Here is a 13,361-nt window from a genome sequence, read left to right on the forward strand (position 1 = left end):
GATAAGGCAGAAAGTGAGGATGAAGGATAGAATGGATAATACTCTGAAACCACAAGAAAGAGTTCTGGCTTTTGTCTCTGCCCCACAGCTCAGACATGTTCCTGGGGCATCTGGAAGGAAGCAGCCCCACTCCCACCACCCTGGGGTCCCAGCCCATGGGGAACGCAGAACCTCAGTGGGCACCCCTTTCTTCCATTCTACTTCCCGTCCACTGTCAGTTTAGCCACAAAGTTATTTCAGCTTTTTTACTGCCCTTCCAACCCTCAGTTTTCCCTGCCACATGAGCCCAGCCCTAGAGCTGAGCTTTTCTCCCTGCCTCCCAGCACAGCCAAAGCCACAGAGACCCTAGGCAGGTGACAGAGCCCGGCCTGGCATGCATCCGCCTTGAGGGCTCTGCTGCAGGACCACCTTCCCCTTCCTCGCTGGCCCCTCAGGGGTTGTGGCCAGCCTGCATCGTGGACATAGACCAGCCCCAAAGCAACCAGTGCCAAGCCCTGGGGATAGACAGTCACCTGATATAAAACACACCACCACCTTTATTAGAATGCTGGGCAGCTTTTTTTTTTTTCTCTCCTTAAAAAAAAAAAAAAAAAAAGTGTCTGTACAAAAATGGGGATCAGGATCTCAGTCTGTGGAAATCTGTTTTATTCTGACCAACATCCAATATCATTTCCATGGCGTAGCTCTGGGCTGGTCCTATGGAAGAGATTCCAAATATGTGGTGATTTCTGGTGGAATTTCTGCCCCCTTGGAGGGGAAGATGAGCATGGCATGCTGGGAGTGCAGGCACAGGGCAGGAGTGAGGGTGGCTGGAGCTGAGAAGCCAGTGTTCCTTAGTCTATGCTGACCTTGGCCTTTACACCCTCCTTAGTGTCAGATGCCAGCGCGCCCCCTGCTGGTGGGGAGGGGAAGCAGGGCTGACTCCACCCCATCATGGGAGACTCCCTTTTGGTTTCCGTCTCATCATGAAGAGCTTCAGTCCACTCGGCGTCCTCCTCCTCCCATTTTCCTGGGTTCCTTGAACGATGAGCCAAGTAAGCTGTCTTAGCTGGAGAGATGACAATGGACTTGGACAAAGTCTGGGGGAAGCAGGGCAGTGTCTCCCTGCCTCCAGCCCAGAGTTCAGGTGAGGGGACTCAGTTTGTGGTAGGAAGAGTCCTGGCTGCTTTGAAGCCCCTTCTCCTAGGCAGCCCCACCTTATTCTAAGAGAAAAGACCCTGTAACCTGTTCCCTGCTGGGGGCTGACAGTGCCAGCTGCTCTCCCAGGCCCCCAGAACCATCTGGGGCTTGGAGGCAGAGGTGCTTCCTCCCTGGTGTTCAGGCAGGGGTGAGCTGGGAGCAGCTGGGAATGGAAAAGGAGGTGGGCAGCTCATTCTGCAGGTCCATACGACTGATCACGTGGTCCAGTTCAGCAGGCCGGGTGGCTCCTTGGGCTTTACCCTGAGCGAGACGAGGCTTGGAGACTTATAGTCACCATCTGAGGAGGGCTCAAAGCTGTGGCCCCCCAGGGTGGGGGGAAAGCCATGGATGGAGTAGATGCCAGAGTGAGCCGCAGAGGGGGCTGGCACCCCCATGAAGCCAGCCACACTCCCATGGGGGTGGGAATATGGAGACATGCATGGGGAGGGGATGCCCTCTGGAGACACAAGGCAGGGGCCCCCAGGGCTCCCAGATCCTGGACCGGCCCACAGGGAGTTCTGCAGCTGAAAAGAGAGGGGAAAGAAGGCCCATGAGCCGGTAGCCTCAGGAGCTGACTTCCCTACCCAGGGGCTTTCTCTTTGTCCTTGGGGCCCCAGAAAATTTCCAGGAAACCTCCATTTGGCTCAGATCTACCCCCCCCAACCCCCAACACTGGCAGTGGCATCTCAGGAGGCTCCTGCCACTGTTCTCAAAACGAAATTTTCTTCTGGGATTCCTTTGTATTCCGCATGTGTCATTCATGAGACAGGCAGGAGCCCCGGTTTGCAGAGGAAGAAGTGAAGTGGTGTACCCACTGTCATACAGAATGCTGACGCTCTCCAGGTCTCTTCAGGCCAGACCTCATATTCTTTTTGGTGACCCTGCCAGGTCCTGGCTCAGGTAGGGCTGGGGTCTTACCTGAGGGTGGCTGTCAGTGCGGGGCAGCACAGAGATGTCATAGGCAGCCGTGAAGGGGTTCCGCCCCTCCTGGATCTTCCCATAACGCTCGCGCTTCCGCCACTTGGCTCTGCGGTTCTGGAACCAGACCTGGGGGCAGGTTGTGGGAGTTTGAGGGGGCGATAGGGCAGCCCTGAGGAGAGGAGCCTGCTAGGGAGAGTTGATGGTTGTGTCCTCTTGTGGGATGGGGAGCAGGCTCCAGGATGGAGGATCTCAACTGTTAATCCACACTGTTCTCCTGGCCAAGGAAGCCTGGGAGGAAGCCTGGGAGAGGCCCAAGCCCGAAGTGGGTTAATTGGCCCCATGGGCCTCCAGCTGTCACTCCCCAGGTTGAATCACTGTGGTCCTCCAGCCTGGCTATGTCTAGTAAGGGTGTTGTGGGGGCATCTGTGGGTCTCAGGGGCCCTAGGTACTTCCTGGGTATACTGTGCACGTGTGTTGGGTTTCTAGTCTCCCTGCCTCATCTCCTTTTCCAAGCTACCCACCTCATAGCATCCAAGGAATCTTAGACATTTCTGTTCAGGTCATGTCTAAACAGGGTTTAAACCCTCAGTGACTCCCTGGAGACCTTGGTCCAGAGCATAGTTTCTTAACAAGGCCCCTGCCTCTCTGCACAGCCTTATATCCTGCCAGGCAAATACATTTATTCTTCTGGTTGCCTCCCAAGCAGCTGCCCAGCTCTTCTGAAACACTGCTATCTTGCTCCTTCCATGTTTTGCTTAGGTTTTCTCTTCCTGGGCTACTCATCCCCTCAACACATACATCCACGCTGGGCATCCTCCACAGGACTTCCAAAATACCCTGGACCTCTCTTTGTACTCACCCCATTCCATTACCATGATCTGTTTTGGAATCTGTTTCTCCCATTTATTTGTGAGCCCTTGGCAGATAGGGGTGGCACATCTGTGTGTTGTGCACATCTGTGTACATATCTGTGATGAATTTGTTGTTTGGTATATGTGTTGTGACTGTTACATTTAACTGTATTGGTATATATGTTTTGTATTTCTATCATTTAATCAACATTTATATGTCAGCCACTAAGCTAAATTTAACAATGTCAAAATAAAACCAACCAAACAAAACAACCCCTGCTTTCCAGGGATATCTAGCTGGGAGTCACAACAGAAGAAAGCTGTGTGTGTGTGTGTCAGTAATCCATCCACCCCAGCTGGGATGAGAAATCCCACCCCAGCCCCTCAGGCGCCCTGCCCTCATGGTCATTCCTACACATGCAGGCAGGTAAGACACCAACAGTGAAGGGGCTGTGCATACCCCATCCCCCTAGCTCCCAGGTTGCCAAGATAACAAAGCAGGCCTGCAGCAAGGTCAGCAAAAGGCCACCCCCACCTGGCCAGCTGCCTGGATTTCCCTTCTCTGCTCTCCCTCCCCTGACGGAGGATGAGGGAGCCTGGAACCAGTGAATCTGGCTATTGGGACTCACTTTTCTGTCACCACCCATTCTCCCTTGGAGATCCCACTGTAGGCCTTCCCTGGGCTCTGGACCTGCCCTCTGCATTATCTGGTGTGTAGTCTCATTCTTCCTCTCCATGGGGCAGGGTGTATGGGTGGGTTTCACACTCCTGTCAGAGAAAACATTCCTACTCCAGGGTCTCTGTCCTTCAGGAAGCTTCCAGACTAGGGCTGAGGGCCTCATGGCTACTCCTGCACCCTCTCAGGTTGAAAAGGCCTAGGATAGGAGCAGAGGAAGTGCTCTCCACCTCCCACAAACACTTGCTACGGGAAAAGCTGTTTAGACCACACCCTGGAGGCCTGCTAAGGTGACTCCATGGTCCTGATTCCCATGGCTTATATCATCTGGAGTTGCCTTGAATGCCGGGCCTCTTGCCCTGATGACCTCAGCCCCTGGAGGCCTTGGGGGACAGTCTTGGAAGTCTGTTTTGGCTGCCACCTCGGAGGAGCAGGGAGGCAGGAGAACTCAGCAGAGAAGGGGAAACAGCCCAAGCCTCTCATCCTGTTGGATGCAGCCGTAGGGCCTTCTCTGTTAGATGACAGCTGGCCTTCTTATAGACTGGCCTGTCAGTCCCCATATCCTGCCAGGACTGTCTCCTGCCCTAGTGCCTTCACAAAGAGTCTCTGGAAGGGCCCCATGCAGGGTGGGATAGCATGAGCTTTGTTCCTGCTAAGTCTCCTCCATGGTGGGAGAGAGACTCCTCTGCCTAAGAGGTCACCTCCTCACCTTTCCCCAGAACTCCAACCCACCCCTCCCAGTGCCTCCTGCTTGGTATTGGGAAGCCTGCTTTGATCGAACCGGTTCAGTGCAAGCCAGTGAATGGCCATCTTCCTCTTGGGCCAGACTCCTACTGAAACTCCTTCCCCATCCCCAGCCAGCTTGCCACCTTCATGTGCTTGACACTTCCAACATGCTTGGACGTGGGCTTCCGTTGCCTTCCTCCCTTCTCAGCATTTACCTACCCACAGGCTGGGCTCCCGCCGTGTAAAACTGGCCACGGCCCCTCTGGGAAGCCCTGGCACCTGATCTCCATGGGGGAGTTTGTTAGGATAGGGAAGAGCTCCCAGCCAGCCTTTCCCAGCCAGGGTCTGAGCTCTGGCAGGGACCCAAGGTCGGTGGCTCCTGACGACTTTGAGAATCACTGACCCTGAGACCTCCTGACAAGGACCATCCCATTCTAGGCAGCCACCTCAGGAGCAGCCCTGATGTGTGTTCAGCACTTCACCGCTTCTAAAATGTGGCCATCCCTGTGATCAAGATAGTCCCTACGTGGCCAGTCCCATCATTCCCTTTTCCTGAACTGGGCAACTGAGACTGAGAGATTCATTAACATACCCTAAATCACTTCCAGTAAGTGGCAGAGTTAGGACTTCCACACAGGTGATGGCTTCCAGAGGCCATCGCCCTTACACCCAGGCATAAGCTTCAATTTGGGCCAGAAAAGCGTGTGGCTGCAGCAGAGCTGGGCATGAGGGTGAGCCCAGGAGGGGAAGGCTGGGGCAGGACCCTGAGAAAGGTAGCTCTGGGAGGCACCGGTGCCCACCTCTCCCAGCCCTTCCAGGGTCTGGTCACTGTGTGGTAGAGGCAGCCAGAGAGCCCCATCCTTGCAGTGCCCTCACCTGTACCCGGGCCTCGGTCAGGTCTGTGCGCAGGGCCAGCTGCTCCCGGGCGTACACATCAGGATAGTGGGTTTTCTGGAAGACCTTCTCCAGCTCCTCCAGCTGGAATGTGCTGAAGGTCGTGCGGTTACGACGCTTCTTGCTCTTGTTCTTGGCCAACTCCATGGAATCAGGGAGTCCCGGGGAAAGAGGAAGATGCAGGCTGGCCAGGCAGGGGCCTGGGGAGCCTTGCAAGTTAGAGGGCCCGTCTCTGGGGCCCCCTCGGCAGTCCAAGGGCAGCTGGGGGAAGCTGGCAGCTTTGGAGGTCTTCTCCTCAGCTGCAATGGAGAACACAAAAAGGAGGATGGCAACTGAACCAGGGGCTTTTGTGGGTTGGAATGGAGGGAGGGGGAAGAACATTGACGCCTCAGTCTCCGCCTCCCCCTTCCTTTCCCTTCCCTTCCTCCCAGCGGCCACCCTCCATGGGAGCCTGGCATTTAGAGGCCTGCCTGCTGAGCCTCCAGCTGGGGAGGGGGCCCTGGGGAACTATGTGCTCTGTGGTCTGGGCGGATCTGCTGGGGCCAGAGTGGGGTTCATTTCGGGGAAGTGCTCTGTGGTGGTGCATTCCACAGGGATGTGAGAGGACTGGCGCCACAGCAGGACCACCACCCTGGCAAGGCCAGGAATGGGGGCAGAGGGCGGGGTGAGGATGGGGTGGTTGACATCTCCTGCTCCTGCCAGAAAGTGCTTCCTTGTTCCTAACTCTGCAGGCCCTGGTTCCCAGGCCCCTATGCCCACGCCTCTGCTCCCAGGGCCAGGCAGGCAGTGGACGTGGGTGCTCAGACCACCTTTGGCTGGTCTGGCTGAGCTTTATTCTCTGAACCCCAGGTCTCAGGTAAATATCAAATTCCCCAGCTCTGGTGTAAGAAGGGCAAGATGGCACAAAGAAGCTTCCAGAGGGATTGCCTCTCTCCATTCCTCCTAAAATTGTGGTGTCTCGGCAAGGACTTAAGCTCCAGCAATAGAGAAGCAGAGCTGAGATAGGCTGTGCTCAAAGAAGGAGAGTTGGGGACCAGTGTCACAACAGGGCACAGGCCCTGTCCCCATCATTCCCATCACTGACCACCCCCTCCTTCCTCAGGAGTTTCTGACTGCTCCCCCATTGCCTGTGTTTAACAGGCAGGGAAGGACTTGATTGCAGACTGGAACAGTTTCCAGCAGCCCCACTCTGACGTGCTAACCCCTACTCCAGAAGCTTGGTGGAGCCCCACCATGGCGGATTGACCGATGGAGCATGGTGAAAAATAGGTCATCCTGATTGCGCACGCCCTCTCCCTCTGGCAAGGACCCCCAGCAGTGTCCCCATGAAATCCCTCCTCAACAGTCCACTGGGATGGCAGCTGAGACGCCACAAAGACGCCCCACTGACTCACACAGCCTCTTGCCTGGCTCTGGGCCCATCTCCAGTAGGGGCCTGGCCCTGACGAGGCCCAGCTAGCTGGCACAAGAGGCAGTTTCTTCCCAGGACTTGGTGTGGGGATCACAGCTGTGGTTGGGGGAGGATGGGACTGGAGAAATGGGCCTCTCAGGATCTGGGTCTGATAAGTCCCTGTCTGCACTGTGAAGGACAAATCAGGCAGGGTCCTCCTCAGCTGGAAGGTGGTCAGTTACTTTTCAGGACTACCCAGGCCATGAAATAAGCTCCCGGTGTGTGTCCTGGAGGACTGGGAGAGTCGGGCAGGGCTACCTAGCCTTGGACCATGCCCAGCCTGTACACAGGCCTGTACACAGGTAGCCCACAGCTACAGCCCAGGGACCAGGGCTCCTTCACAACTCAGGTGGAGCACAGGGGAGAAAGTGTTCCAGTCCCTGACTTCCATTCTTGGGCCAGCACATTTCAGGTTTAGGGGCAGTTCCATTTGATAGAAGCTTAGGAAGGAAGACTCATAGAAGTTGAACCAAATAATTGAAAATGATCAGGAAGACTAGGGACACTGGAATGGGACATCCACCCCACCCCACCCCCACCACACGCATACACACAACAGGCCATGGAAATGTTCAGCCTGAGAAGGAAGAGTCTTGGTGTCTTGGGTTTGTAGGAAGGCTGTGCTGGACTCCAAGCAGAAAAGGGGTGAGGGTAGCTCAGGGGTAAGGGTCAGGGCTGGGGTTCAAGAGTATTGACATCCTGGCAGAGGCCCTCCAAAGCCCTGGGGCTTGCTCATCTGCCTCTTGGGTCTCAATAGGACCTGCCCAGAGGAAGTGACCAGATCTGGGGCCCTGAGACTTGTGTTCCTGACCTTGAGCCACCAAGCTGCTAGGGACAAGGGATGAAAGTGCAGTAGGACTTCTCAGAACAGCTTCCCGAAAGAAGAGGCCAAGACTGCTGACCTCTCCCCAACTCCCACGCCTGCCCAGTCTACATACAGCCCTCTCAAGGGACCACAGAACTGCTCTCCTCCTCATTGTCATTGCCCTGAAACCTCCTTGATCTACCTGGAGGACACCAGAGGGAGGGTGGCATTCCCCCACTTTGGGAGAGAGGGGCACTCCTCAGAGAACACAGAGCAGCCTCCTGAGGAGCAAGGCCCAGAAGAGGAAAGGGATAGAACTGGGATAAATGGAAGGCAGAAGCCAGGAAAGACAGGCCAGGAATAGCAGCCAGCAGCTTGAACCTAAGCTTGTAAAGGAGAGAGGGCTGCTCTGCTGAGCACGGGGCACATCGGAGGTGTGTGTGGATTGTGCAGAGGAGTCACTGCACCTGATCCAGACACTAGGTGGTTAAGACGGGGTACTCATGTTGGAGACAGCCTGAGACAGCGCTGGGGTGTCTTCTGCCTGCATAACCGCAGGGCCACGGCAGCAGCTGTTGGACGTGAAAGCCAGGAGCCTTTTAACGTAGTAAAGGAGCCCTCTGTCCCTGACCCAGCTCTCAGGCCTGCCGTACCCTGAGCACCCCTCACCCGGAGGAGTGCCAGAGCCCCTACCAGCGGCTGCTTCTAAGCCACTGTGCAGCCAGGAAGCAGCGTCGTAGCAGGCCCGAGTGCTCCACTGTCCCCACAGAAGGCATCCACTGAGACCGCGGGACAAGCCTCGGCTTTCACATTTCGCTGCAGCCTTGTTCCGCGCCGCACTGTTTCCTCCGGCCACTGTGTGGTCGCTAAGCGACCTGCAGAACTCGCTGAGGCCCAGGCTCCTGCAGCTCCCGCCGAAGACTCAAAGCCAGAGTGGACATAAACGCCGTGGGCAGGACCCCGGTGAGGCCTCGGTGCCCTTCTTGGGGGTTCTCAGCCTTGGCCCAGAAGCCTCGGCCCGGGTCTAAGAACTTGGGACTCTCCTCGACGTCGGCGGTCGGCCGGGTCATCCGGCTCAGGGCCTCAGAGGCAGCGGGCAAAACTCTAGTAGGAGTCTCTTGCGGAGGGCGTGCTTCGACGTCAGAGCCAAACTCGGGGACAGACTAGCCAAGCGCGGAGGGCGCGAGAGTGGCTGGCAGCGCCAGCACGCAGCCTGGGTTCAGAGCAGGGTTGGGCGCTCTCAGCAAAGGGCGGCCTGGGGCTGCGCGGGCGGCGGACGGCAGGCGGGAGACGAGCGAGGTGCGCCAGCCTCTGGGGCGCGCAACTGCCCAGCCTCGTGAAAGATCGCGCCGCAGATGGGGCGCAGCTGCGCGCTCACTCGTGTGGACTGGAAACGCTCCGAGCCGGTTATTTTAAAAACCGGGAAATAAGGCGGGTTCCCTCTTCGCCCGCCACTTCCCACCAAGTAGGCTGCGCGGCCCTGGGGGCTGACTGTCCTCAAGCAGCCAGGCTCCACCGCGCGCCGCGCAGCGCCGAGGTCCGCTCTGCTGCAGGGACGCTGGCCGCCCATTGAACACCGGCCAGAGCGCCAGAGGCGAGCGGCCGCCAGGATCTCTACCAGGCTCTGCTCGCACCCGCCTGCCTCCTTTTCGTTTGGGTTCAGAGCAGGGAATGTCCTCCATTCAACTGAAATCGTTAATTTTCTTACCCCCTTGTTCTCATTTTGATATATTCCACGCTTTAAACATGCTCCGTTTTCTTTTGTTTAGTCTGCTTCCTCCCTCTTTGTCCTTTCCCACTTCTCTAGTTATCCGTTTCGTTGGATCTTGCTTTTTTTATTCGTTCGTTCCTAATTTATTCATTTTAGTTCATCCCAGCTCGCCGACTGCCATTTACCCTCTCGTTCTCGCCGCGCTCTCCGTTGTTTTGTTCAATTTCCCTTTCCCTTTTCTTGGTTGTCGTTCGCTTTCTTTGGTTTTCTTTCTCGGTATTTCGTTGTCAAGGACACCCTTGCCGTCGGATCCCAGGGTGCTGGGTTCCTCCCGGCCGCTCGTTCCGCACCAGCGCTCTCTGCAGTTTGCGCGGCATCGGTGTGGTCCGGGCGCCCGTGCTGTCGGTGCCGGATGCGGCGCGCCTAGCAGGGACGCGGGCCTGTGGGGGTGGCTCCTGCCCGACGCCGAGCGCTGAGCCAGGCCGGGTACCTGTCTCTGGCGGTGCTCACCGAGCTGCGCGGCCTCTGCCGTCTGGCTGGGATCAGAGGAGCCAGGCCAACTGCTTCTCATTAAGTCCCAACTGTGGTTTTTATCAGGAAAGCCTCTTTCAAAGGGCACAGACACGAAGCTCCGCGGACTCGTTCATTTCCTCCGTTGACCCACATACACCTCCCCGCCCTCCCCTACACATTCCCACCGCCCCGGCTGGGCGAAAGCCGGAGATGCCCGGCCACTCTGTGGAGGCCCGCGAGGCGCCAGCCGGGCGGCGGCAGGGGGTTGAGGCGGATCTTGGAGGATCCAGTTCTGGGCTTAGGCTGCGGGATATGGCAGCGCAGATAAGGTGGGTGCGGTGCGGGAGCCAAGACGCCTTACAGGTCATAGGGTGCGGCGGACGGCGGCAGAGCTGCCTATCAGCCTGCCAGGCCCCTGCCTTCAGGCGCATTCTCGGATGCCGGCGCGGTCCAGCCGGCCTTAGCACAGGGCACCGGCCCGGGAACCCGCGGCGCCTGGGGGTTGGGCTGCCCAGGGCTGCTCCTGACTGCCCAGCGGTGATGATCCAGCGCGGGGAAGCCAAGACTGCCAGAAGGGCGGCTATCATCGTGCATAATGGCAGGGAGGCCAGCTTAGTATGAGAAATAAGAATACAGTTATTCCGTCTTGAGAACAGCCCTGGCATTGCACGACCAGTCGCGGCCAGACTGTGCCAGTCTGCCGCACAGGCAGCACCATTCCTGTGAAGGCTAGGCCCGGGGAGGAGAGGCGGGCCAAGGCCAGGCCGCAGTCCCCAGCCGACCCCGATTTGACCACTCTAGGTCGAGGCCCAGCCTCAGGGCCCTCAAAGGGCGCCAGACACAAAAGCCGCACTTCTTCGTCAGGGCTCAGTGTGGCTCCACAGCCCTTGGCCGGGTCTGTGCTTCAGGGTAGGTGGCAGTTCTAGTCCAACTTCGGCAGAGCATGCTCTCTCCTTTCAAGGTCCGTATGCTTTCGGGCCCCGACTGGACTCCGGGCCGTCGCCACTGCACCTTCCCTCGACCTCCCGCCTCCCATTCCCGCCACCGAGGAACGGTGGTTCACCCTCCCGCCCCGCACTGGCCTTTGCCTGGCCCGGGCCAGCGCCAACCCGGCTTCCGTGGGAGCCGTGGCGAAAGGCTAGAGGGGAAAAAGTTGAGAAATAGGCGAGCGGGAGAGATAAGCAGGAAGGCCCGGGTGGGCCCGGGTAAGGAAGAAGGAGAGAGGGTCGGGCTGCGCGCTACGCCCCGCGCCGCGCGTTACCTTCCGCGGGGCCCTCGTAGAAGTGGCCGCCGTTCAGCGCCGGGCCGGGCCCGAGGTCCTGCAGGTACTTGGCGGGCGGCTTGGCCGGCTCTGGGAGGTAGGGCTCCAGGGGCCCGCAGGCCGGAAAGCGGGTCAGCCGCGGGCCTCGGGGCGGCGCGGGGTGCAGGTGAGGCGCAGCGGCGGGGGTTCCCTGCGGGCCCGGAGGCTCGTCCCCCGAGGCCACATAGGGGCCGGGTGCAGGCCCCACGCGGAAAGGCGCGCAGTGCTCGGGGTCCATGCCGGCTCAGGGCGCACAGGCCTCCGGGGCTCCGGGGCTCGCGCTGCCCGCGCCGCCTGTGAGCGCCCGCCAAGGGGGAGGGACCTGGGCGCGGGGGCGCGGAGCCCCCGGGAGCGGCGCGCGCCGCGGGGGGCGGGGGGCAGGGGAGGGGGCCGCGCCTCTGACTTAATGCTGGAACCATCCACGTCACGTGTGGCCCCGTGCGGGTTAACCCCTCGGAGCCCGGGAACCCCCTCCCCCCATTCACCCAGAGCCCAGTCCCAGGCAGCTCAGGAGAGGACGAAGCAGCCTCCTCTCTAGGGCAGGATCCCTTTATCTACCCATCCAGGTGAGTCTCTTGCTCAGAGCAACACCCGTGGTCCTGATATCCAGCCTAGAGGCACTTGCCCCTAGAGGGGTGAGGCCGTGTGGGCATCCCCTCAAATACTTTTAGGCCTGGACTCTGGACATCAGCCTGGGATGAGGGCCTGGGAGGGCAGGCAGGCAGGCCTTAGGCTGCAGTTTTACTTAGGTCTCCGCTAGGAGCTGGACAAAATGTTGCCTCAGCAAAAAAACACCTCCCTTAGAGATCTCTTGTTCCTCACAGTGAAAGGAGCTATTGGGAATGTTGTGTGGAAGCAGATCTAAGCTGGGAATGGGGTGCTGGGGAGCTTAGGCCTGGACACTATCATTAATTAGCTATGGATCCTTGAGCCAATCATCAGTGTCCTCATCTGACTGTGGAGGTCGGGCCAAGCCAACCCTGGTCTTTCTATGTATTTGAGGTGTGTTTCAGAAGTAGAGACAGGGCCAGAGCAGACAGGGAGACTCCCATGGGCAGCTCAGGACTGGACAGTGTCCTGCAGGGGCAGCCTTTGGAACAGGTGGAGGATGAGCAGAAGGGCTGGGGTTTCCTCTGGCAGCAGCTTGGCGTGAATGCGTTTCAGTGGGCAGATGGCCCAGGTGTCTGGAGGCCCACTGGAGAGACTGTCTGCAGCTCGTACCTCAGGGCTGTGCTCCCCCAGGCCTGACGATTCAGAAAGGGTGAGGGTAGAACTGCATCTTCTAAGAGTTGAGTCTCCCCATCCAAAAGGAGACAGGATTAGAGCAGTAGCTTAGAATTTCGGAAAAGAGAAATAACCACCACCCTACCTAAGATCTGGGGAGAAATACCCAAGGACCAGAGGACCCTGCTCACTTCCCATGGATTGAGGAGCCCGTGGGGCTGGGTTGAACTGTTTTTATTTTCAATGCCCCCAGAGACTAGCAAGAGAGGTGGGGAGTCAAACATCATTTGTATTTCATTTGAATTCTCAATTTTTAAAGGAATCCAAGAGGCCTGGTGTGAACACCTCCCTCTTCCGCTGGGGGCTTAGAAGGGGTTTCTTGGCTCCTCAGCCAGAGTTGGGCTGTAAATCAAGACCAAACAGGAACCAGAAGCCTTGCATCTCACAAGGAGTCATTAAGGCGTTATTAAACATACCATAACTTCTCTGAAGCCTTATTGGTTTCAACACCACATTGGAGGCATTATGGCCATTAGGGCCCCTAATCACGGCATGCAGACTGGCCAGAGAGATGTGAGCACCTGGGGCTGGTATTTCTAGTCAAGAGGGAGGCTCGGCTTGAAATTAAGCTTCCCTTCTGGCCTCACCAGAGGGATCCTTTCTCCAGGATCTGGTGGATCCAGCTCTGGGCAACCAATTTGAACCGATCACCTTTGCCCATTAATAAGGTTTTTCAATAGTTGTTGATTGGATATTGTTTTCTTTTCTCTCTTCCCCATACCTGTGAAATTGGATATCGTTGACTTTCTAGGACATCAGTTTAGGATGCCTATTCTATTCAACAGAGTTATCAAGAAGTTTACTGTAGAGGATGCAAATATCACCCAGGAAAATGTCACCAACAATTTAAACAAGGCAGCCTGGATCAAAGGCTGAGTCTTCTGCCTCCCATGACAACCTTGCTGAGCCTCAGTTTCCTCATCATAAAGGTGGGCCGCACACGGAAGTAGGGTATTTGCAAAGCATTCGTGTTTTGATGCACTGTGTTAATTTAACAGATGGTGATGATGATAATGATTACCATCTCCAGTGGGTTCCATCACTGAATAGG

The 13,361-nt window shown here is 57.4% G+C and overlaps 1 protein-coding gene across 1 annotated transcript; it reads right to left on the reverse strand.

Moving 5' to 3' along the window:
* Window positions 1-636: 636 nt before the first annotated feature.
* On the reverse strand, window positions 637-11,264 carry ALX3 (ALX homeobox 3). The gene is made up of 4 exons (XM_063624554.1): window positions 10,988-11,264; window positions 5,230-5,546; window positions 2,098-2,226; window positions 637-1,703 (listed from the first exon to the last, which is right to left on the reverse strand). Exons 1-4 carry the CDS (start codon window positions 11,262-11,264, stop codon window positions 1,395-1,397), a joined length of 1,032 nt encoding a protein of 343 aa, XP_063480624.1. The 3' UTR covers window positions 637-1,394.
* Between the last annotated feature and the right edge of the window lie 2,097 nt (window positions 11,265-13,361).

The sequence above is a fragment of the Symphalangus syndactylus genome, chromosome 12 (assembly GCF_028878055.3).
Source record: "Symphalangus syndactylus isolate Jambi chromosome 12, NHGRI_mSymSyn1-v2.1_pri, whole genome shotgun sequence".
Classification (NCBI taxonomy): Eukaryota; Metazoa; Chordata; class Mammalia; order Primates; family Hylobatidae; genus Symphalangus; species Symphalangus syndactylus.